Source organism: Silene latifolia, chromosome 9 (genome assembly GCF_048544455.1).
Source record: "Silene latifolia isolate original U9 population chromosome 9, ASM4854445v1, whole genome shotgun sequence".
In the NCBI taxonomy this organism is placed as follows: domain Eukaryota; kingdom Viridiplantae; phylum Streptophyta; class Magnoliopsida; order Caryophyllales; family Caryophyllaceae; genus Silene; species Silene latifolia.
Genome location: NC_133534.1, coordinates 10,086,056 through 10,108,430, shown reverse-complemented (window position 1 = coordinate 10,108,430; position 22,375 = coordinate 10,086,056). Strand labels below are relative to the sequence as shown.

The following is a 22,375-nucleotide window of genomic DNA, read 5'->3' as shown; positions in this document are numbered from 1 at the left end:
TCCATTCAATTTCAAGAGATTTATCAACGCACCAAATAATTAATCCATCAAATTATGAAATTTCAACAAATCTTAATAAATTTATGCCAAACCTTGTTTGTAATAGGGTACTTCGACGTCGCATATAAAATCGATTAACAATTCTATAACATAGTTGAATGCACTCGCGACCAGACCCTGTACAACCCCTCAAAAAACCGCTTTCGTGCCACTCTCGACCACGTACAACACAACCACTGCCATCCTTACACTACTAACTAGGACTATACCAAGTTTTAGACATAGAGGAGCTTTATAACCCCTTAAAAAAACCATCGAAACAGGCCCTGTCCGTAACCAAACTGCCCAGAAAAGTGCAGTCCAGTCCGTGACCAGCACCTGTTTAGCACCCATTATACCACCCTTAAAGCAACAATTGACCATCCCTATGACCATATTTGCTAACTGTGCACTTCCACAATTCTAACGAGTCCAAGAACACCCATATTCGACTTCGTTTGCAGCTTCAAAACTCGTCTTAAAGTTGCCATGTTGCTACTGTTTTCTCGAAAATGCTTAATGTGTAATTTGTATCAATTTAGCACGTCATTTGTATACTAACCTCTAACGTTTGTTCATCTATCCTATGCTAAGCGTAAGAATTTCTATTTCTCTCTTTGTTTGCGTGTTTATCATAATATCAATCTCGCATGCTAAAACAACTTGGACAAAGTAGTTTAAATTGCATTAAACGATTAGAACTAAACTCACAAGCTAGGATCAAAAAGGGTGTGTGCACTTTTATACAACGATCATAGTCTTGTCCGATTAGCCATCATAGTCCATTAATAGAGGCCGTTGTTTACAACGGGCGGGGGTGGGTGTTTTATTAACGAACTTCCCACCACGTACTTTCACATCGAACTCAAATCTCTTTTCAAAATGGTTTCCAAATTTCTTTAATTTGGTGGCGACTCCTTTTTCAAAGCATCCTGTGGATATACCGATTTACCACATCCACACAAGGTCAACTCTTTAAGCAAATAATGAACAAAGGCATCATATGAAAAGGGTTAACTTTCATAGGTTTCTAATTCTTAAATTAATTGGAGTCCGCTTCTGATGATAAACTACTACTGAACAAGAGATTTACTACTGAACTATGCAAAATTAAGAAACCCATTCTTAGCCTAAGGTTTAAATGTACACAAGTCTGACATACACGTCCAAAGACTCGAAGAGGGAATTGTTAGAAAACCAGGCGAGCAAGATGTACCTCGAATCAAATTTGAAATTATCTCCATATATTACCCCTTACCGACTCGATAATAACACATACCTGAACATAACTTGACCCAACCCCAATCACATGCAAACATATCCAAAATCTCTCGACTTAATTGCTTGTACAGTTGAACCATACCATGCTTAGATGACTCATTTGTTACTCCCTTCGTGAAGTCAATTAACATTGAAACTTGTAATTGAACTACGGAAGGAATAATAGTTACCAAATGCGAGCAAGCTCCCGGGCAATACAATAGCAGTTGTTCCAAGTAGTACCCGTTTTTCATTGATGTAAGTACCATTTGTGCTGTCTAAATTTGTGACAGAAGATTGCCTTCTTGTGCAACCTCGAAACTACATAGGATGTAACCAAATTCATATTGGAATAGGGAGTTAAATTAGACATTTCTTCTACACTTGATGTTAGTATTGACAATCTAAGAGTTAATATTAGACATGCACAGATTGTAACATGAGAGTATGAGACAGTCTCAAGATAATACTTGTGGCAACAGGAAGCACCAAATCCGCTGTATCAGCCACTCAACCAACAATAACCTCTATCTATCTCTCTGACAATTTAGCATGATTATTATTTAGATCGTGTAGCAAATTGTATATCTACCAGAAACCTAACCATATTATAAGTTTAGTAACTCACAGAGAAGATTCCATATGCACCTAGTATATAGTATCAATCTCAGAGAAATCTAAAGTTCACACGTGTGGTGTGTTTAGTCTGCACAAGCAAGAAGGGAGAGTTATCTTATGAGGGAAATTGTAGGAGGCATGTGCCTTGCATGCTTTTTTTTTTTTTTGAGAAAAGAGCAATTCATTAATAGAACGCCATACGGCACTTACAAAGAATAACTATAATCGAAAACAAATCTAATGGAAACCAAAGAAAAATAATTTTCTTATAAACTAGGGATCTCAAAACAGCATATGACAATTCGGCTCGTTCTATTATCGCTATCTTCATGTAGCTTTTGAGGGGATCCTTCGTTTGATTTATGAGATAAAATTTACCTCTGACTGGTTCCAAAGATCGTTGACAAATCACTTTTACCCTTTGAAAGAACACGCTGCAAACCGCCAACGAACTACTCCTGACTATATTACTGATGAAACTAAAACCACGAATAAATGGAAAACCCTTGAAATAAGGGATGGAAAAACGATTCTCACCAAAAGAGAGACACTTAATGAATAGAAAATAGGTATGCATACTATTGATTAAAATTTGAAACAATTTTAGGGCTTACCATCGATCGATTGATAATCGATGGAGCCCCTTGTATAATTTGATGGAGGCTAGGGTTTTTTAGAGAGAGTTTTTTTTAGAGAGAATTTTAGAGAGAGTTTTGTGATGCGTAAGACATCCTCAATTTTGATTTTGTGCCTTGCATGCTTTTGAATAGTCTAGAACTATTGCTAAGGGGGAAGGGAATTAAAGGATTTCATACATTTTGAGAGGTTATAGATAGATAGTAAATCTTTCACCAATATTATCCTTATAAATCCCGGGATGTTACAAGTAATCTATAAACATATCCACTTGAAATAAAATTTAGAGAAAATTGTTGATTACACCTTTTAAAAATCATTTTTTGAAAATTACACCCTTATATAATTTTTTTTGTAAATTAGATCCAGAATATCACTTCTGATGAGAAATTACAGCCAAAATATTTACTCTGGTGGAAAATTGATGTAAATTTGAGTTTTTGTTACTTAAGTTCTTTTTTGACAAAAATGTCCCTACCTTCATCTTTTATAATCACTTTATGTCCATCCCTTATGTTCATCCAGTAGGTCTCCCTTGCGACGGGTCGGATATTGCGACGAGTATTATGTGAGTGGAAATGGGTAGAGGGGACAAGGTGGGCACCCACCCCATGTGCTCTCTCTCTCACTCCCATGGGTTTTGTGTGAGACAAAATGGTACCCGTCGCAAGTTTGCGACGGATATCTCCGTCATAAGGGAGAATTTGTGATGTTCATCATATTTCACAACTCCATCAACTCTCTAATTCTCCATTTTTCAACATTCTCACATAATTCAATTCTTCCATTTTCTTCAAATTCTACCATAATCAATTTAATTGGATTTTATTATTTCCATTTTATCTTAGAAATAGTAATAGTGTTCTTCATTATCACTCTTAAAAAACAAGACAAGAGTATATCGGTCAAATTTTTAAAAAATTTGCCGGAATCCTCAACTTGGCGCAATTTTGGAAAAAAAGACTGTTATTTTCAAAAGGTGGTTTTTAAAAGCCGTAATCAACAATTTTCTCTAAAATTTATCCTTCAACAAATTTTAAATCATTACGTATTTTAGTGATCTGAAATTTTTGAACATAATCATCCGCTATTTAAACGTATTAAAGGTCAATTCAGATGATCCTATTTCTTTTATTGTTGTGAAATTGTTATGGCCAAATTTTTTGTGCATGTTCATCGAAGAAAGTGAACCACACCAAATTTAGAACCGTCTTCCCAGACATTCGCAGCAGTATAACATAACTGTAGCAACAACAAAAACACGGTAATATTTTGAAAAATTATCACTCATTAATCTGCTTTTTTGTTTCAAACCAGTCCGAATAGCTCAAGTGTTACAGTAATAGAAGTATAACCTCAAAACAATAATTTGCAACTTCCTATTCCTCAGAATATTACAAACAAGCCGTCAAAAATTAACACTGCACTTGATAAATAGCAAAAAAAAATTACGTCAATAAAAGGTAAAAAAAGGGAGGGTTTTTCTCCTTTTCACCTCAGGCGACCAAATTGTCCCAAATGGCCACACCCCTACAAACAACTCTAATACTCGAGACGACATATTTAGATCACATGTCCTTCCTGCAAATGATTTCAAATAGGTACATAAAAAAGCTTTAGACAACATTACAACAGTGAATGTAAAACTGAAACGATTAGGTAAACTTGGGAGACTGCAAAACTATACCAGGTGTAGGATCGCCAACGGTCACAGAGCAGATGCGAAGTTATTTCACATGATATAAATAAGCTTTACTCTGGCATCAGGAATTCGAGATCTAGTTTTCGTTTTAGGTGTGTTCTGTCAGCGCTGCCAGAGACAAAAACCCACATTAGAACTCAGAGCGGTTAGAAGCATGATAAAATAATAATCCTTCGAATTCTTTGGAATTGACCGCATTTTATTTTTGTAGTTGGCCCATTCCTATGTCGCAATCTATGTTACTCCGACTCTTCTAATTCCCTCATGTACCCGTGTCCGACACTCGGACTAGGGTATGACACTTCGACACCTCATTTTAAGCCAAAATATGCATAATTTTCATAAAAATGGCCGAGACCGACACTCAGACACGCACCCGTCCGTGTCGGATCCTTCTAAACGAGTCTGAGCAACATATGTCGTAATAGAAGCATGATAAATAATAATAATCCTTCGTATTCTTTCTATTTCAAAGATGTTTAAGGGCAGATGATAGGGCAAACAAACTGCACAGTAGAATAAAAAGGAAGAGTGATGGAGACAAGTCGAAAAAGAGGGAGGCATGGAAGAGCTACCGAAACTCCGAAAGTCACCAGACTAGGTCCAAAAAAAGAAGCAATGAAGATACAACACACACTCAGATGACTTATTAAATTGATTTTTGACTTTCAGAAAAAACTTGTTTAAGGTGACCAGCTTTATTACAGTGGTGAAACTCCACAATTAACTTTTTCGGACAACGAGCAGTACCTCAAATAGAAGATACCAAAAAGATGAACTTGCCGCTTCTCACATAATCCCTCCATTCAACATTTATCGCCGCATTTTAATATAATACCTCTTATGTTAGTCATGTATAATGGAGAAATGGGGTGATAAATATTGAATGGAGGGAGTAATAAAATAATCACCATTCGACAAAGAAGTTTTTAACTGAAACATCCAAAGCGCATGATATAATCACACACAACAAATCATTAATTGAAAAATAGTGAGGAGTGCGAATAGCCATCAAATATTTAGATACCCCCTCTTAGAAACAATCCTAACTATAGAAGTCGGTACTAGACTCTCAGAGAGAGGTTTACACTAGTTTTATCCTGGCTAACTTCATGCAGTAGAGCTTACACTACCCAATGCTTGCTTGTCTCCAGGTTAAGTAGAATCAAAAAGTTAAAAATAATAATAAAAAAAAGCCAGACAGACCATTAAGAAGCGTGAAAGGACAGGCGATCAAACATGTGCTAAATAAGTAAAAGGGAATCTACAGGCTACATTTAATTGGTATTCCGTTACAGAAACCCACAAGGCTTGTGCTCTCACCTGCACAAAATCTAAAAACAGCCGCACTTGAGGCATCATCTAATTTCTCTACTTAAAAGCTATCAGCTTGCAGCTTGACCTACCTCTCTTGCACCCGCCCTAGAACCTAAAACAAATATTGATTCCGTTCTCTCATGACTTGTCCAGAGACAAAAGTTACGCACCACAAGATTCACAACATTAGCCAACTCCTCATAAACCCTGGGAGATGTGGGGGGGGGGGGGGGGGTTAAAACATTCTGCCTTCTTATGCAATTATGTGAGCAGTTAAATACTTCATAATATAAATTAGCAATTAATTTTATTGTAAACGAGCAATAAATGCAAAACAAGTGACACTTATTTCTAATGAACAATAAGATGCAGATAAATATGACCAGACCATGCGTCTATCTGAAAGATTAGAGAAGTGTACATTTATCGCTTTTAGAACTGAGCATCATGTCAATTACCTGTTAATTGTTGGTCTTGGAGCAGGTCTTCTACCAAAGACGGAGAAATCTATCGACATTGGTACAGAGTCAGTCCTACTCGAACTAGGACCAACCGCCGGCCTGCTCTCACTGACATGATTATCGAACTTTTCAGCATTGTGAACATTTTCTTCATTCCCATCACCACGATTAGGCATAATTCTTCTCTGTTTTCTTGGGGGTGATAGCACAGTTGGACCTTCATTTGTAGCAAAATCAGGAACCTTTGAGTTACTATCACCCTTCTTTGGAGGACGTGGCAGCGAAGCTGGATTTGTTGCTGCTGGGGGTGATGTGAAATATCTGTAAAAAAAGAACAATACATATTTTATATTTATACAAAGAATAAAGACAAAAGGAGTTATGAAGCAAGACAGGTGGCACGACACGTAGGCATCAAGTTAATACCCCCATGCACCTAAAGAAAAGGAAAAAAAAAAAAAAAAAACATGTAGCATTTAGACATACCTGTGCTCCAACGCTTGTTGTGCTGTAATCCTAGCTTTTGGATCGTATGCAAACATCTTTGACAGTAAATCCAAAGCATCATCACTAGCCATTGGGAACAATGAACGCAATGGAGGTGCTGTTACATGTTGGTATTCCACATAATCAGGCAGGTATATCATATCAGGCCACTGTTCAGGCTTTGCAGTCCCAAAGGCAGCAAAGATTTTTCCTAGTTGGTCAATGTCGCTTGAACCCTAACAAACACCAATGATAATCAATCAAAATCAGCAAAACATCTAACACCCAGAACATAGGCAAAAGCTTTAGCTTAAAAAGGTCTCTCTGGGCCCGCTTATGCTTAAGGCTCAGTGAGGCACTAGCTGAAACGCATCGCAGCACATTAATTGCCCTCGTAGATAAGGTGCAGCTGGCGAGGCGCTTAGATTGAAGAGGCGCACCGAGGCGCTAAAAGGCCACGAGGCGCAAGGCGAAGGCGCACGCCTTTTGGACGCGAGGCATCCTATATTTAGTAACAAGTTTGTATTTTTCAGATAAAAGTTTGGGCAACAATACCTTTTATATATGTTGGCCAACATGTAAAGGAGTAACCATAAGGGAAAATGGGGAAAAGAAATGGCATAATCATAGATCTAGATGAAAAAGATACGGAAAGTGCGTACTAGCGAGCATTGTTAAGTGAGCCTCTCCTAAAAGGCGCACTTAAAATGCACCAAGGTTTTTTGGCTAATGCCTCATCCAAGGCGCGCCTTAGGCGCACTTTTTTAAACTAAGGAGAGGCATTCTACTATTCAACATTCAGAATTTTTTCTTCTAGTTTTACGCCTCGTGTCTACGAGATACGCGCCTTTGCCTTCTCACGTTTTACGCCTCATCTCCACGGGCCTTGGTCGCCTCTATGTGTGCCTTACGCCTTTTAAAAGTAGGGTCAAAGCTAGTCTAAAAGTGATGTGATTCTCAATTTACAGGAATAAGGCACACCATGGTTAGATATGTGGGAAAAGGGATCCCTCTATTTTCTCACTCCCTTTCCTCCCCCTCCTATCCTCTTTGCTATCCAAACAAGAAATTGTGTATCTCTCCATCTCCCTCCTCTCCTTTTTTTATCAAATCCATCGATCTAAACAAGGCCTCGGGGTCAACCTGTCTAATTTGGAACATAACTAATGCCTTGAACTAGCTTTTTTCATGTACCCAATCACTAATGTCTACCATGCATCAAGACCAAGAGCTAACTTGTTCTCTTACCATTCATGTCAAATTGTTCTAAATGAAAGAGAATGTCTTGAAATGATTATGTAAAAGATATATGGAGACTGGACAGCGCATCATACCAGAAAAGACTTGAGGTAAGCTTTTCATTCATCCTTCCGCAAACAATTAATTCCCAAGTTCAAATAATTATCAGATATTGGAAAACAACAAAAGATAACTGCCACAAGAATTTTCGGAATAATCTTCACGTTGTAGAAACACTAGTTGAACAACGAGTAACAGAAATCAGTTCATAGCGTCACAATTATTAACCTGTAAGAACGGTCTTCTTAGAAGAAGTTCTGCAAATACACAAGCAGCACCCCAGATGTCCACTGCAGGGCCGTATTGCTTAGATCCAAATAGCAACTCAGGTGCTCTATACCATCTAGCAAAGACCTATATAAGCAAAGAACAATAACCTGACCGTTAACCTCTTTACTAGAACATATAATGTATCTAAACTCAATACACAGCCTGCAACAGACACACATTACACGGCTACGTATAAAAGGTTACAATTAAACACACTGTTACTGATTGCTTACTTGATGAGTAAATCTGCGATCTGGACTACCAAAGATACGAGCCAAACCAAAATCGCCCAACTTAAGCTGTCCATCAGCCGCTAATAGCAAATTGTTTGGCTTCATATCCCTACAAACACAATCCCATCAACAACCATTCTATACAACCATATCAAAACAAGAATCGGAAAAAACAAAGCAGTTTGTTAAGACCATTGTGTGAGTCGTTATTTTAAACAACACACCCCGATGCACTCATTTCACAATGAGACCCATACAACGGTCTTGAACAAGAATTTGTAACAACAACGAGCCAAGCTATCTACCTATGCAACACCCACTTCTTGTGACAAAATGCAAGCGCTTTAAGTGTCATTTGTAAGTAAGACTTAGTATCAGCAGGAGATAACACAATATTCCGGTCTCGAATTACGGCCTCAAGATCACTCTCCATATACTCAAACACAAGATGCAAATTCTCCTTATGAGGAAACGCGTCAATCAACTCAATCACATTAGGATCCTTAAGCTCCTTCAACAGCTTAATTTCCCTCAATGCAGTGAAATTCACACCTTCCTTCTGTTTCCCTAACCTAATCTTCTTTATCGCCACCGTTTGATTCGTCTGCACAAATCAAAAACCCTAACTCAATCCAAAATTCCAAATACCCCAATTTCAACACAAAACCCTAACATAAACAGCAATAATGATTACATACAGAGACGTTGAGACGGTCCTTTTACATACAAAAACACTAATTCGTTGATGCTGTCTCACATTGTAAGACGTCTTAGTAATAATTCCGTAAAATTAAATCAAAATTCAAATCCCCCAATTTCAACACAAAACCCTAACAGAAATAATAATACAGTATGAGACGGTCCTTGTATATACAAAACCACTTCTTCGTTGATCGTAATAAATGAGTGTTTGACACCGTCTCACACCGTAAGACCGTCTTATTCTATAATTTGTCGATAAACAATAATTCAAGTAAAATTAAATTAAAGTACCTGGATATCGATTGCTTTGTAGACGATACCGTAAGTACCTTCACCGAGGACCTCGCGTTTAAGGTAACGATCGGCGACGGTTTTTGTCGGTAAGGTGTCGAGTTCCGACGCCATTGTCGAAGGTTGTTCGTGTGCGTTCATGGCGTTAAAGTCGTAGACATGTGATGTAATCCGCCGTTAGATTGGTGGTTGTTGCGGCGGCGTTAATGGCGATGATAACGCCGGGATGCTGCGGCGGTAGCGGTCACGTAAAAGTGGTGAAGGGACTTAAGTGGGTTTTTTGGTTACTCCCACTTACTTTGTTAAGCGTGAAGATTAAATAATAATAATGAGAAATATGTTGATGTTAGCTAATTTAACCGGTAACGAGTAATAACTATCAAAAAATAAAATAACGAGTAATAGATGGATAAATGGGGTGATATAGACAAGCGGATATTTTACATGTTTTTCTTTTGCACACTATTTATAAGCGGACATTTAACTTTAATTTTCTCTCGATACATAAGTTAAAATATATTCATGTGAGAACTTATTTGATTCGTTTTTAAGAGTACATTAAAAATATCTAACTTTTATAATTTTTGCAAATACGTAGCTAAATATATTTACCGCGTAAAAGTCGCGTTGGCAAACGTGATAAAGTAACATGTAAAGTGGAGTTGAATTGAGGGAGTACAGGGCTAACCGCTACCACATGGAGGCAGATGTTAACTAATTTTGTAACACCCCCTCATACCAAGGTGCCTTACCAGGACCACCCTACCATGAAAGTGTGTTACCATCTCGGTTGCCCAAGATTAGTATATATCAAAAAGCGTCTGAACTGAGCACATTTATTAAAGTATTGTAAAGTGTAAAGTTTACATCAACCAAACTCAAATACTGTTTTAACAAAATTCAACTTCAAAGTCTGACAATAAAAGAAATCCAACTAAGACTCAGACGGTGATGCTATGACCCGTGATGGCAATCCTCCCAAGACAGTCCCCAAGCTCACACTAGCAATACCTGTCAAGCCTGCTCACCATCCCCGAATAGATCACCGCAGATTCCACAAACAACAACGGGGTCGATACTCAAACAAAGATAAGACAGACAAACGATACAATCAACTGATCATCTTCCAATTCTAATCTTTGTTCCCATACTGTAACCGACTACACACCAAAGTGTGTAGCCCTACCAGATTACCCATCGCAACAGGTAATCCTCGCCGTCAGTGGGTGACCGCATCCGATCCCACCTAGTCCAGCTCCTCAATGAGCGACAAACAATCCCTGTCCCTTAATGTGCACATCCCCTCCCGTGGCGGGTTCCACGGAGGGCGAACTAGGGTGTGAAGTCACTCCCGCAAGTGACTCCACCACAATCACAATCACAAGATATCACAACCATCTCAACACCCTTACACCAACATTATCACAACAATCTCCATACTCCGATGATCAACAGATAACAATAATCACAACAACATGTCTTACAATAACAGTAAACTGAGTAGGAAACCCTACCTTAGAAATCAACAGTGGGAATGAACTTGCACACTCAGAAAGGCTCCTCTACGAAGTCTTCTCCTATACCATAATCATATCACACAATTACACATTGTACAACCCCCATATTCCCAATTCCGTAAATATACAGTAACCCCAACGAATACAAACAACATAGAATAAAACTTACCAACAGTAGGATGAGGAATTATACGTAAGGACTCCGAAGGTTTCGCAAACAACAAGGCAATGGGATGATTAGGGAGGGATTAGGGTTAACGTAAAATGATGCAGTAGAAATGATGTTTTGAAAACTGACGCGGGATATAAATTAAATCTTAAACCTCCCTAATCAAACCGTCAAAATAATACTCGCCAGACCGAATACTCGGTCGAGTAAAGTTATACTCGGCCGAGTATCCTCTACTCGGTCGAGTATTCACTATACTCGGCCGAGTATTCATCGACAGAACCAAAACAACTCATAACAACAAAGACTACTCTACCGAGTAGGCTCTACTCGGTCGAGTAGTCACCAAAGAAAATCCGTAGTGTTACAATCTTCCCCCCTTAAAAAGAACTTCGTCCCGAAGTTCACACTGTACTATAAAACAAAGCACAACACTACACCACAAGTCTATACTAACCACATATAACAACACCAAGTAACTATACAAATCACCACAAAAGTCATTACCCCGACTCAAAGCAAAACAACAAACAAACAAAACACGACCGCGACCATCTCCTACCCCCCTAAAAAGACAACGGTTACGTCCCCGTAACCAAACATACCTGATCTAAAATGTTAGGAAAACGTTCTCGCATAGCTTCCTCGGGTTCCCATGTGGCTTCCTCCACATTATGATTAGACCAAAGGACCTTGAGTAAGACCGTCTCACCAATCCGGGTCTTACCAACCTTGCGATCAAGAATCTCCTTAGGAATCTCAGCGTAGGACAAGGATTCATCAAGCTCGATGTTCTCCATCTCAAGGATATGTGACGGATCGCTCACATACTTCCGAAGTTGAGATACATGAAAAACATTGTGTACTCTATCCAAAGCTGGTGGTAACGCTAACCTGTAGGCCACCTCGCCAACACGGTCCAAAATCTCATAAGGACCTATAAACTTTTGGCTTAGCTTGCCCTTTTTCTCAAACCTCATAACACCTCGCATAGGTGACACTTTTAAAAGAACTTTGTCACCTACCATAAACTCAATGTCCTTGCGGTGCAAGTCGGCGTAGCTCTTCTGACGATCTTGAGCTGCTCTCATCTTTTGCCGAATCAACTGGATTTGCTCAACCATATCTTGAACCAGCTGTGGCCCTAAAACCACCGTCTCAGAACTGTCATCCCAACAAACTGGACTTCGGCATTTCTGGCCATACAAAGCTTCAAAAGGTGACATCCCAATGCTTGTATGATAACTGTTATTGTATGAAAACTCGATCAAATCAAGCCTGTCTTCCCAACTGCCCCCAAAGTCAATAACACATGCCCTCAGCATGTCTTCTAAGGTCTTGATGGTCCGTTCTGTCTGACCATCGGTTGCCGGATGAAAGGTTGTACTCATCTTTAAAGTTGTACCCATCACCTCTTGCAGCTCTTGCCAACACTTGGATATGAACCTCGCATCACGATCAGAAACGATATCTTTAGGTATACCATGTAACCGAACCACTCTCTACCTTTGACTTCCACTCCTGAATCTTCGGATCAAGCTCCTGCTTACTCTTGATGTTCGCATACAACTCTGGCTCGATCGTCAAATCCCCGATGGTATCCCCCTCTCGAATCATAAAGATTCCCAAACTAGACATCTCATCCCTCAACTTCAGCAAGGACATAGCTGTACATAGCGAATGAACGCTCTTCCTACTCAATGCATCTGCAACAACATTAGCCTTACCCTCGTGATAGATAATCTCCATATCATAATCTCCAATCAGCTCCATCCACCGTCTCTGTCGCATGTTAAGCTCCTTCTGAGTGTAGATATACTTTAGACTCTTATGATCAGAGAACACCTTAAAAGTTGCTCCATAAAGGTAGTGTCTCCAAATCTTAAGAGCGAACACAACTGCACCCAGCTCCAGATCATGAGTAGGGTAGTTCTCCTCATATTGCTTCAGCTGCCTTGAAACATAGGCTATGACTTTCCCTCCCTGCATCAAAACACAACCAAGACCATTCTTTGAAGCGTCGGTATATACCTCAAAGTTATCACAACCCTCTGGCAAGGCTAGGATAGGAGCTGTGGTCAAGCGTTCCTTTAAGGTCTGAAACGCCGTCTCACAATTCTCATCCCAAACAAATCTGACTTCCTTCCTCATCAAGGATGTCATAGGCCGCGCTATGGTAGAAAAATCTTTCACAAATCTCCGGTAGTAGCCGGCAAGACCTAAGAAACTCCGAATCTCAGCAACATTCTTCGGCGATTCCCACTTGGTAACGGCCTCAATCTTACTAGGATCCACAGATACCCCCTTCTTAGATATTACATGGCCCAGAAAAGCCACTTCCTCTAACCAGAACTCACACTTGGATAGCTTGGCATAAAGCTGATTATCTCTCAAAGTCTGCAAAACTATCCTCAAATGCTCATCGTGCTCTTCCTTAGTCTTAGAATAGACTAAGATATCGTCGATGAAAACAACCACAAACCTATCCAAAAATGGTGTAAAGATCCGATTCATCAAATCCATAAAAGCTGCTGGCGCATTGGTCAACCCAAAAGGCATCACCACGTACTCGTAGTGACCATATCGAGATCGGAACGCTGTTTTAGGAATATCCTCATCTGCTATCCTCAGCTGGTGATACCCCGACCTCAGATCAATCTTGGAAAACACACCTGCTCCACTTAGCTGATCAAACAAGTCATCAATCCTTGGCAACGGATACTTGTTCTTCACTGTGACCCAATTGAGCTCTCTGTAATCAATGCACAGCCTCATACTCCCATCTTTCTTCTTTACAAACAGAACTAGAGCTCCCCACGGTGACACACTAGGCCTGATGTAACCCTTGCCTAGCAACTCATGTATCTGTTATTTCAACTCTACCAACTCTTTAGGTGCCATACGGTAAGGTGCTTTAGATATAGGACCCGTTTCCGGCTTAAGCTCCACGCTGAAATCGACATCCCTCTTGGGAGGCAAACTCGGTATCTCCTCAGGAAAGACATCTTCGAACTCTCTCACCACAGATATCTCAGAAGCTGTCGGTGGCTCTACTCGGTGATCTCTCACATGACAAAGAATCAAGGGACACTTCTTCCTCAAACATGACTTTAAAGTCATCACAGCTATGAACCTACACTTAGGCTTTACCACAAACCCTCTATAGGACACTTTAACACCCTTGGGACCCTTTAAGGACACCCTCTTTTGCCGACAATCTATCCTGGCATCATACTTACCCAGCCAATCCATCCCGACAATCACCTCAAACCCATCCATAGGAAACTCTAACAGGTCTACTGGTAAATCTACCCCTCCAACTACCATGGATACTCCCTTATACAGCTTGAGACACGATACAGACTCCCATGTAGGTATGAATACATCATCTTTTACAACCTCAAACTTTCCCAAACCCATAGACACAGCATGACTCTTAGACACAAAAGAATGTGTAGCCCCGGAATCAAACAAAACAAAAGACGGTACATTATGAACAAGAAAGGTACCGGTAACTACATGAGCATCATCCTGTGCTTCCTGCTTGTCCATCATGAAGAGCTTTCCACTTTGTTTTTCTGTCCTCCACCCCGAATCAAGCATTGGAGGTACTTGGCTTGGCTCGCCGAATCGAGTGGTGTTGTTGTTGTTCGCGATAAGATCCACCACCACCGCGGTTGAATCCGCCCAGTTGCCCCGCCCACCTCTGTTGCCCCATGAACCCCGGTCGGTTACTAGCAAAACTCGAGTCGGCCCCCGAGAAAAATTCCCCGACCGTGCTCCCGAACCGGTCTTGGGCTTGTAGCTCGTGCATTCCCGTCTTTTGTGGCCTATCCCACCACAGTTGAAGCAAGTAAGGTTGGTTTTGTCACTCACAGCCCGACCCCCATTCTTTCCCCAGCCACGAGATCCTCCCGAAAAACCAGCTCCACCAGAAAAAGCCTTAGCATGGTTGAAATTCTCTTTCTTGTTGGTCGGCTGACTGTTGTTTCCACCATCAGCCTTCCTCTTTTCTGCAGCAGTCCTCTCATCAATCTCTCTTGAGAGATCTACCATTCTCTCAGCTTGACCCGCTCTCAGGTACACTTCCTTGAGGTCAGTAGCAACCCCAGCTGGCATACGACTCACTATCTTAGCAGATAAACCCCTCTCAAAACGGAGAGTAAAACCTTTCTGTCCTAGCTGCATGTCTTCCACATAACGAGATAACTCCAAAAACCGATGATAGTAGTCAGTGACCGTCATCTCCTCAGACATGGTGAAGGAATCAAAGTTGGATCTCATCTTGTGTCGGATATGCTCCGCATAAATAAATCGCTCTCTCATAGCACTCTTCAACCCAGACCAAGGAATAGCTCCTTCCGCCTGGTAAAAAGCTCTAGCATCTTCCTTGACATTTTGCCACCAAACTGCAGCCTCACCTCTTAGGTAGTACACTACCTGCTCAACAATCATGTCTTCGGGGCACTTAACCATTTCCATGAGAGCTTCAATCTCACGGTGCCATTTCTCGAGTAGCTTTGGTTCACCTACCCCGTCATATGTGGGAGGGTTGAAGCGAGCAATGATGATGCTAAGCTGAGTTGCATCCATCGACTTCTCGTTCCCCTTTCCCACATTTTTTAGAGCTTCAAGGAGAGCCTCTTGTTGCTCAATCATACGAGCAACCTCATCAAGAGTCATCTCCGAAGCTTGGATCTGCGCGGGAGTTCTTTTGGGCGGCATACTGAACTGACAAGAAACACGGAAACGTAAACACAAAAGCCTACAACTCAAAACGTAGTAACCTCCGCCAAAAGAACACTCGGCCGAGTATACAAACATACTCGGTCGAGTAACGACTACTCGGTCGAGTATCCTAGATACTCGGTCGAGTATTTCGACTCTAGAAGCGAAATTCAAAAACTCCAAAAACAACACTCGGTCGAGTAAAACAACACTCGGTCGAGTATACCTCTTACTCGGTCGAGTTGTCACATACAGTAGCTACTGCTACTCACCGCAAATCAATACTCGGTCGAGCTCTTGGTTACTCGGCCGAGTGCTCCTACTCGCCGAGTACACCCCCGCTCGGGCCGAGTCACAAAATAGACGGGTATACGATATAAAGTTCCCCTATCATGTTCACTATTCCCCGCAAAGAACGCATAATATTACGAGTTTAAATGCCATGTTATAATCACATCGAAGATACAATTCATATATCAAGAACTTTAATGCCACATTAGAATCATATCAGCATACAATTCATACATATGCTAAATCCAACATGACCAACATTCACAACCCGTCACATCCACCATTCCTCCCATCACAACATTTACGAACTTCAACACACATACTTTCAACTATCAACTTTTACCAACATGCATCTTCACATACATGTACATACAAAACCTAGCTCTCATCACACTTCCCCATGTTACCGGCTCGAGTTAGTGAGGGCCAATTTGCGACTCCGGGACGTCTCCCAAGTCTTTGCGGTAGCTCCAAACAACTCTCCCCGGGTTCATTTTATTTAGACTCCCTAGGTTCATTATATCCATTTGTTTAGGTGCCGGAATCTTCGGCTCTGATACCACTTTGTAACACCCCCTCATACCAAGGTGCCTTACCAGGACCACCCTACCATGAAAGTGTGTTACCATCTCGGTTGCCCGAGGTTAGTATATATCAAAAAGCGTCTGAACTGAGCACATTTATTAAAGTACTGTAAAGTGTAAAGTTTACATCAACCAAACTCAAATACTGTTTTAACAAAATACAACTTCAAAGTCTGACAATAAAAGAAATCCAACTAAGACTCAGACGGTGATGCTATGACCCGTGATGACACTCCTCCTAAGACAGTCCCCAAGCTCACACTAGCAATACCTGTCAAGCCTGCTCACCATCCCCGAATGGATCACCGCAGATTCCACAAACAACAACGGGGTCAGTATTACTCAAACAGTATAAGACAGACAAACGATACAATCAACTGATCATCTTCCAATTCTAATCTTTGTTCTCATACTGTAACCGACTACACACCAAAGTGTGTAGCCCTGCCAGATTACCCATCGCAACAGGTAATTCTCGCCGCCAGTGGGTGACCGCATCCGATCCCACCTAGTCCAGCTCTTCAATGAGCGACAAACAATCCCTGTCCCTTAATGTGCACATCCCCTCCCGTGGCGGGTTCCACGGAGGGCGAATTAGGGTGTGAAGCCACTCCCGCAAGTGACTCCACCACAATCACAATCACAAGATATCACAGCCATCTCAACACCCTTACACCAACATTATCACAACAATCTCCATACTCCGATGATCAACAGATAACAATAATCACAACAACATGTCTTACAATAACAGTAAACTGAGTAGGAAACCCTACCTTAGAAATCAACAGTGGGAATGAACTTGCACACTCAGAAAGGCTCCTCTACGAAGTCTTCTCCTATACCATAATCATATCACACAATTACACATTGTACAACCCCCATATTCCCAATTCCGTAAATATACAGTAACCCTAACGAATACAAACAACATAGAATAAAACTTACCAACAGTAGGATGAGGAATTATACGTAAGGACTCCGAAGGTTTCGCAAACAACAAGGCAATGGGATGATTAGGGAGTGATTAGGGAGGGATTAGGGTTAACGTAAAATGATGCAGCAGAAATGATGTTTTGAAAACTGACGCGCGATATAAAATAAATCTTAAACGCTCCCTAATCAAACCGTCAAAATAATACTCGCCAGAGCGAATACTCGGTCGAGTAAAGTTATACTCGGCAGAGTATCCTCTACTCGGTCGAGTATTCACTATACTCGGCCGAGTATTCATCGGCAGAACCAAAACAACTCATAACAACAACACTACTCGGCCGAGTAGGCTCTACTCGGTCGAGTAGTCACCAAAGAAAATCCGTAGTGTTACAAATTTAACCCTCATTTCTATATTTATAACCGATTAAGTGGTTTTGAGAAGACGAGAATTGCTCTTCCCTTCTAGTTCTATGGTGTTTTGTAGTGTATGATTTTGTAGGAAAATGAGTGGACGCAATTTCCGTTATCATGGCCCACACGGACGTTGGCGAGTGATAACATGAGCAAAAGGTTGTTATGAAAGTTTTTTGGACGCTATGGAGTGGTTTAGAGATGAATTATGTTCGTACTATGCACAGAGTAGAAGCCCGAAGAAGATTTGGTGTTGGTCTTTACTCTTTAGGGACAAATTTTATCCTTATATATTCCTCCTTTCCGTATAAAATAAAGTAGAATGTGAAGAATTAGAGGTTCCTTGGTCTAAGTTAAGGATGCTCATGGTTTGGGAATGGACGACTTTAATCACGGTTCACGACTGGAGATGACTCTTGTCCCTAATTGCAACAACCACTTTTTATTCGCTTTTCCAGATTTTTCCATCTAGAATGTACAGGGACTTTTGTAACCAAGATGACTACGCTTTTTTATTATAACCCTAAATCAAAATTAATTTTGTGAATTATTGTAAAAAAAAAACATTTTTGTGAATTTTTCTTTGGATTTCACTCGTTTGTTGATTTATCGTTTCAATTGATATTGTTCTTTACTTCATTTAGTTATGTCTTATATTTACATGAATTACATTGTTGTTATTGATTTTATTCTAATACATTAATTATAGGGGTTTATTGGATATGATTATCTCTAATTAATGGAATCGCTCTAAAACCTAATCAAATTCTTACACCGATGAATAATTTGTTTCAGAAATTAACCTAATAATTGGTATAGGTAATCTCATAAGAGTATAAGACTAGTTTATATTAAACTTCTTTGTGATCGGTCGGTAGAGTACTTTTGTACGTAGTTGAATCTTTTTAGAGTGTTCTAAGGTGATTATTGATGCGAAAGGATTTGATTGATGTCCACTAAATTTGTTCTTAAACTAGTTATTGATTTTTTTTGGTGTTAACCAAGAGTATCTCATGCCGACAAATGGGGCAATCTCCTTCGGGGGTACTGAAGGCAGCTTAATGGATTGAACCCCCCCCCCCCCCCCCCAAGTTTGGCCTTTTCACTAGCAAAAATATGAATCGAATCCCTCTGACCACTTGTTTAAGAGGTAACAGCCCTTACCACTCACATCAGCCAACTTTGATAGTTATTGAATTTTTTACGACGTGATTAATGCCAATGAATATAACATCCTAGACTAATATTTCATTGATTTACATCTTTGTAAGAGGAGGCTAGAGATGCTACTATAAATCTTGTGATATTAAGGGATTCAACTCTCGTTTTTATCCCATAACATAATAAGCCTTTAGATAAATCAAAACTTTTAAAAATAAACATTTTATCGACATACCTTTTATTATCCTCTTATCTCATACGGAGTAAAAAGTACATGGATTGTCCACGATACTTTCCAAAAGTCCATAACTTGTGATTTTGTGATAAGGATATACCCAAAAACTTTGGAGAAACGTTCTCAGTTCTCTCACTTAACTATGATAGACCATTTTGTCGTACCCTTTTTATTATTGATTGCGACTCAAAATGTCTATTTTATTTGGTATATATTTTCATAACAATCGTACCTATTTTGTTATGTATTGTAATCCTTTTTGTTAGTACCCCATTTGATAGTATATGTACCTCTTTTACTACTTTTTGTACCATTTTTCCTCGGGATAATTGGTCTTCCAATAAGTTTAATAAGAAGCCGTTTCTCATGAAAGTTACTGAATTTTATAAGGGTTGGTCTACCTCGGTATTTATCATGTATGTGAATATCATATTTACGAGATCAATATAACGATAAAGAAGTGGTCATTTGAAATAGAAAGATAATAATCACTTCCCCATAATTATTAGCCATCGAGCTTGAAATTTAAGATTTAAGCTCAAATTTATTTGTTTTAGTTAAAAACGTTATAGTTTCATCATTTAGAGTTTTGCTACCAAATTTAACCCTAAAGTTATCTTTTTCACTAATTTTCTCACCATTTTTTATGATGACTACAAAAAGCAATTTAAACGAAATTTACAATCATCTACCTACATTATAGCGTTGATACTGCAAGTCATACCTAATCGATTGATCTAACAGTAACCCACTTTTCTGATACTTCCAAGTCGATATGTGGCTTTAAGGAGTTAGCTTGAAAATTATTTATCATAACTTTACGTGTTTTCGAAATCAAACCTATGTTTGATGGAATAACGTTGTGTACACCTTTATGTTGTGTTTCTTCGTCTTCTTCTTCATTGTCACTAAAATTCATATCAAAGTTTCTTACATCAAGAACACTGGATGGTGAAGGAACATCACGAGCATTCAACAATTTTTTGTTTATAGTACTATCGGTCACTATAAAAGGATGTTGAAGCAACTCCTCTGCGATTAATCTTTTTTCCGAATCCCTTTGAAAACATATCTCTAGAAAATTCAAGCCTTCACGTGATAGTTCATTTGGAAAAATAGGGTTTTCGTTACTTGTTACAATCTTTAATATTGTAGCCATGGGATTTGACTTGTTCTCTCCCCAATTTGGAGGTTTTCCAGTGGCCATTTCAATAATGGTGCATCCTAATGACCAAATATCTGATCCCTTATTTGGACTTTCGCCTTTTAAAACTTCAGGCGCCATCCATAAAGGGGTACCCCCTACATATTGATTTTGTTGTAAGACTTTTGAACTCGTGCTTTTATCTAAAAAATCATTTCCGAAAGTGGCACAACCGAAATCGGCAAGTTTCACATTCCCTTGTGAATCCAAAAGTATGTTTTTGCACTTTATATCACAATGAACAATTCCATTTTTGTGAAGATAATCCAAACCTAAAAGAAGTTGTCTTGTATAAGAACGAATAACCCCTTCAAATAAATTTCCTCCGAATTTATCAATCACATCGAATAAGGTTCCTCCTCCCATATACTCCATGAATACGTTGAGTATGCGTTCATTATTTGGTGGTGCATATGTAATTTCCTTTCCAATGAATTGGACAATATAAGGTGAGTTTTTTAGTTTTGATAGGATAAGTACTTCCTTTTCCAAGGATTTCATTCCAACTTCACAATGAGAAGATTTCACAACAAAAAGTTGTCCATTATTTTTGTTGATTGCTATATAAACTTGACCAAAAGATCCTGAACCAATCAATTTTCCCTTTCCCCATTCACATGGTAGAAAACCAGAGGTCATATTTCTTTTTCTTGTGATTGAAAATTCACTCAAATAAATGTGAGAGTTCAATTCTAAATCGGGTTAATATAATAGGCCGACGACACAAATGCGAAAATCCTATGTTTTGTATTCCTCATGTAAAAGTATTGGAAACATGTGTGATTGTTTTGCATTTGACTTTTTTATAATAAACAAATTATAAGTAGACTCCAACGAAAAATGAAAACCAACAACACGGATTTGATTTTGCAATAGAATCATAATTAACCTTTATTGCATAAACTTGCCTGTTCTATGGGTTAATATTAAGTTTGTGCAAGTAAAATGCAAGTTATGATATTTGAGAATGCAGTTTCCGATATATCAGACATGATAATCGGAAACTACCTTCTTATGTAGACACTTTTTTCCCAGTAATTCACAAAATAAAATTAAACGAGGAGGAAAACTCAAAAATGAATGATGCATGAGGTTAAAATGAGAAAGAGAAATTCATAAATTAATGGTTGTCCTTAATTTATGAACATCGTTTGCTGTATTTAGATATGTGTTGCAAAGCGACCATAAACATGAACGGTAGTTGTATAATATTCATTGTCATGACTTTTATCTTTAAGCAAAATGGTTTTATTGTTAGATTTATTGACATCATTTAAGTAAGCTATACTATATGTTATTATGTATACTAGATAAATATATAATTTAATAATATGAATGACGTTAGTTTATAGAAGGAGAAATTATTGGAAAAAAATTATGCAAAAATAAAAATAAATATACTTATACTAAATTAATAAAGTGCTTATTGTAAACAAATACAGGCAAAATTACTCTGCAAATGATAAAGAAAAAAATGGAAAAAAATAATGTATCTTAAGAACTTATGAACAACCTATGGAAAACAACATCGACTAATATAATAGTGTAGCTAAGGCCGTGTTCTTTCTGGCTTTTTAGAGCTAAACCGAATCGAGCCGAATCGAATGAAGTGAACCGAGCCGAGTTGAATCGAATAGAGCTGAAATGAACGAAATCAATGGAGATGAGCCAATCAACTAAATGGAGATGAGTTGAACTGAATAGAGTTTAACTGAACTAAGATGATTGGAATTGAATTGAATTGAACTGAAATAATAATAATAATAATAATAATAATAATAATAATAATAATAATAATAATAATAATAATAATAATAATAATAAT

General features: G+C 39.0%; 2 protein-coding genes across 2 annotated transcripts; both read right to left on the bottom strand.

Annotated features, from left to right (window-relative positions):
• Window positions 1-3,823: 3,823 nt before the first annotated feature.
• LOC141599070 (cyclin-dependent kinase D-1-like) lies at window positions 3,824-9,663 on the bottom strand. Its single transcript, XM_074418960.1, has 8 exons — window positions 9,315-9,663; window positions 8,627-8,925; window positions 8,322-8,430; window positions 8,047-8,172; window positions 6,520-6,755; window positions 6,031-6,354; window positions 4,241-4,363; window positions 3,824-4,134 (listed from the first exon to the last, which is right to left on the bottom strand). Exons 1-7 carry the CDS (start codon window positions 9,453-9,455, stop codon window positions 4,306-4,308), a joined length of 1,293 nt encoding a protein of 430 aa, XP_074275061.1. The 5' UTR covers window positions 9,456-9,663; the 3' UTR covers window positions 3,824-4,134; window positions 4,241-4,305.
• Window positions 9,664-19,946: 10,283 nt separating this feature from the next.
• LOC141599068 (mitogen-activated protein kinase kinase kinase 17-like) lies at window positions 19,947-21,614 on the bottom strand. Its single transcript, XM_074418959.1, has one exon. It carries the CDS (start codon window positions 21,187-21,189, stop codon window positions 20,071-20,073), a length of 1,119 nt encoding a protein of 372 aa, XP_074275060.1. The 5' UTR covers window positions 21,190-21,614; the 3' UTR covers window positions 19,947-20,070.
• Between the last annotated feature and the right edge of the window lie 761 nt (window positions 21,615-22,375).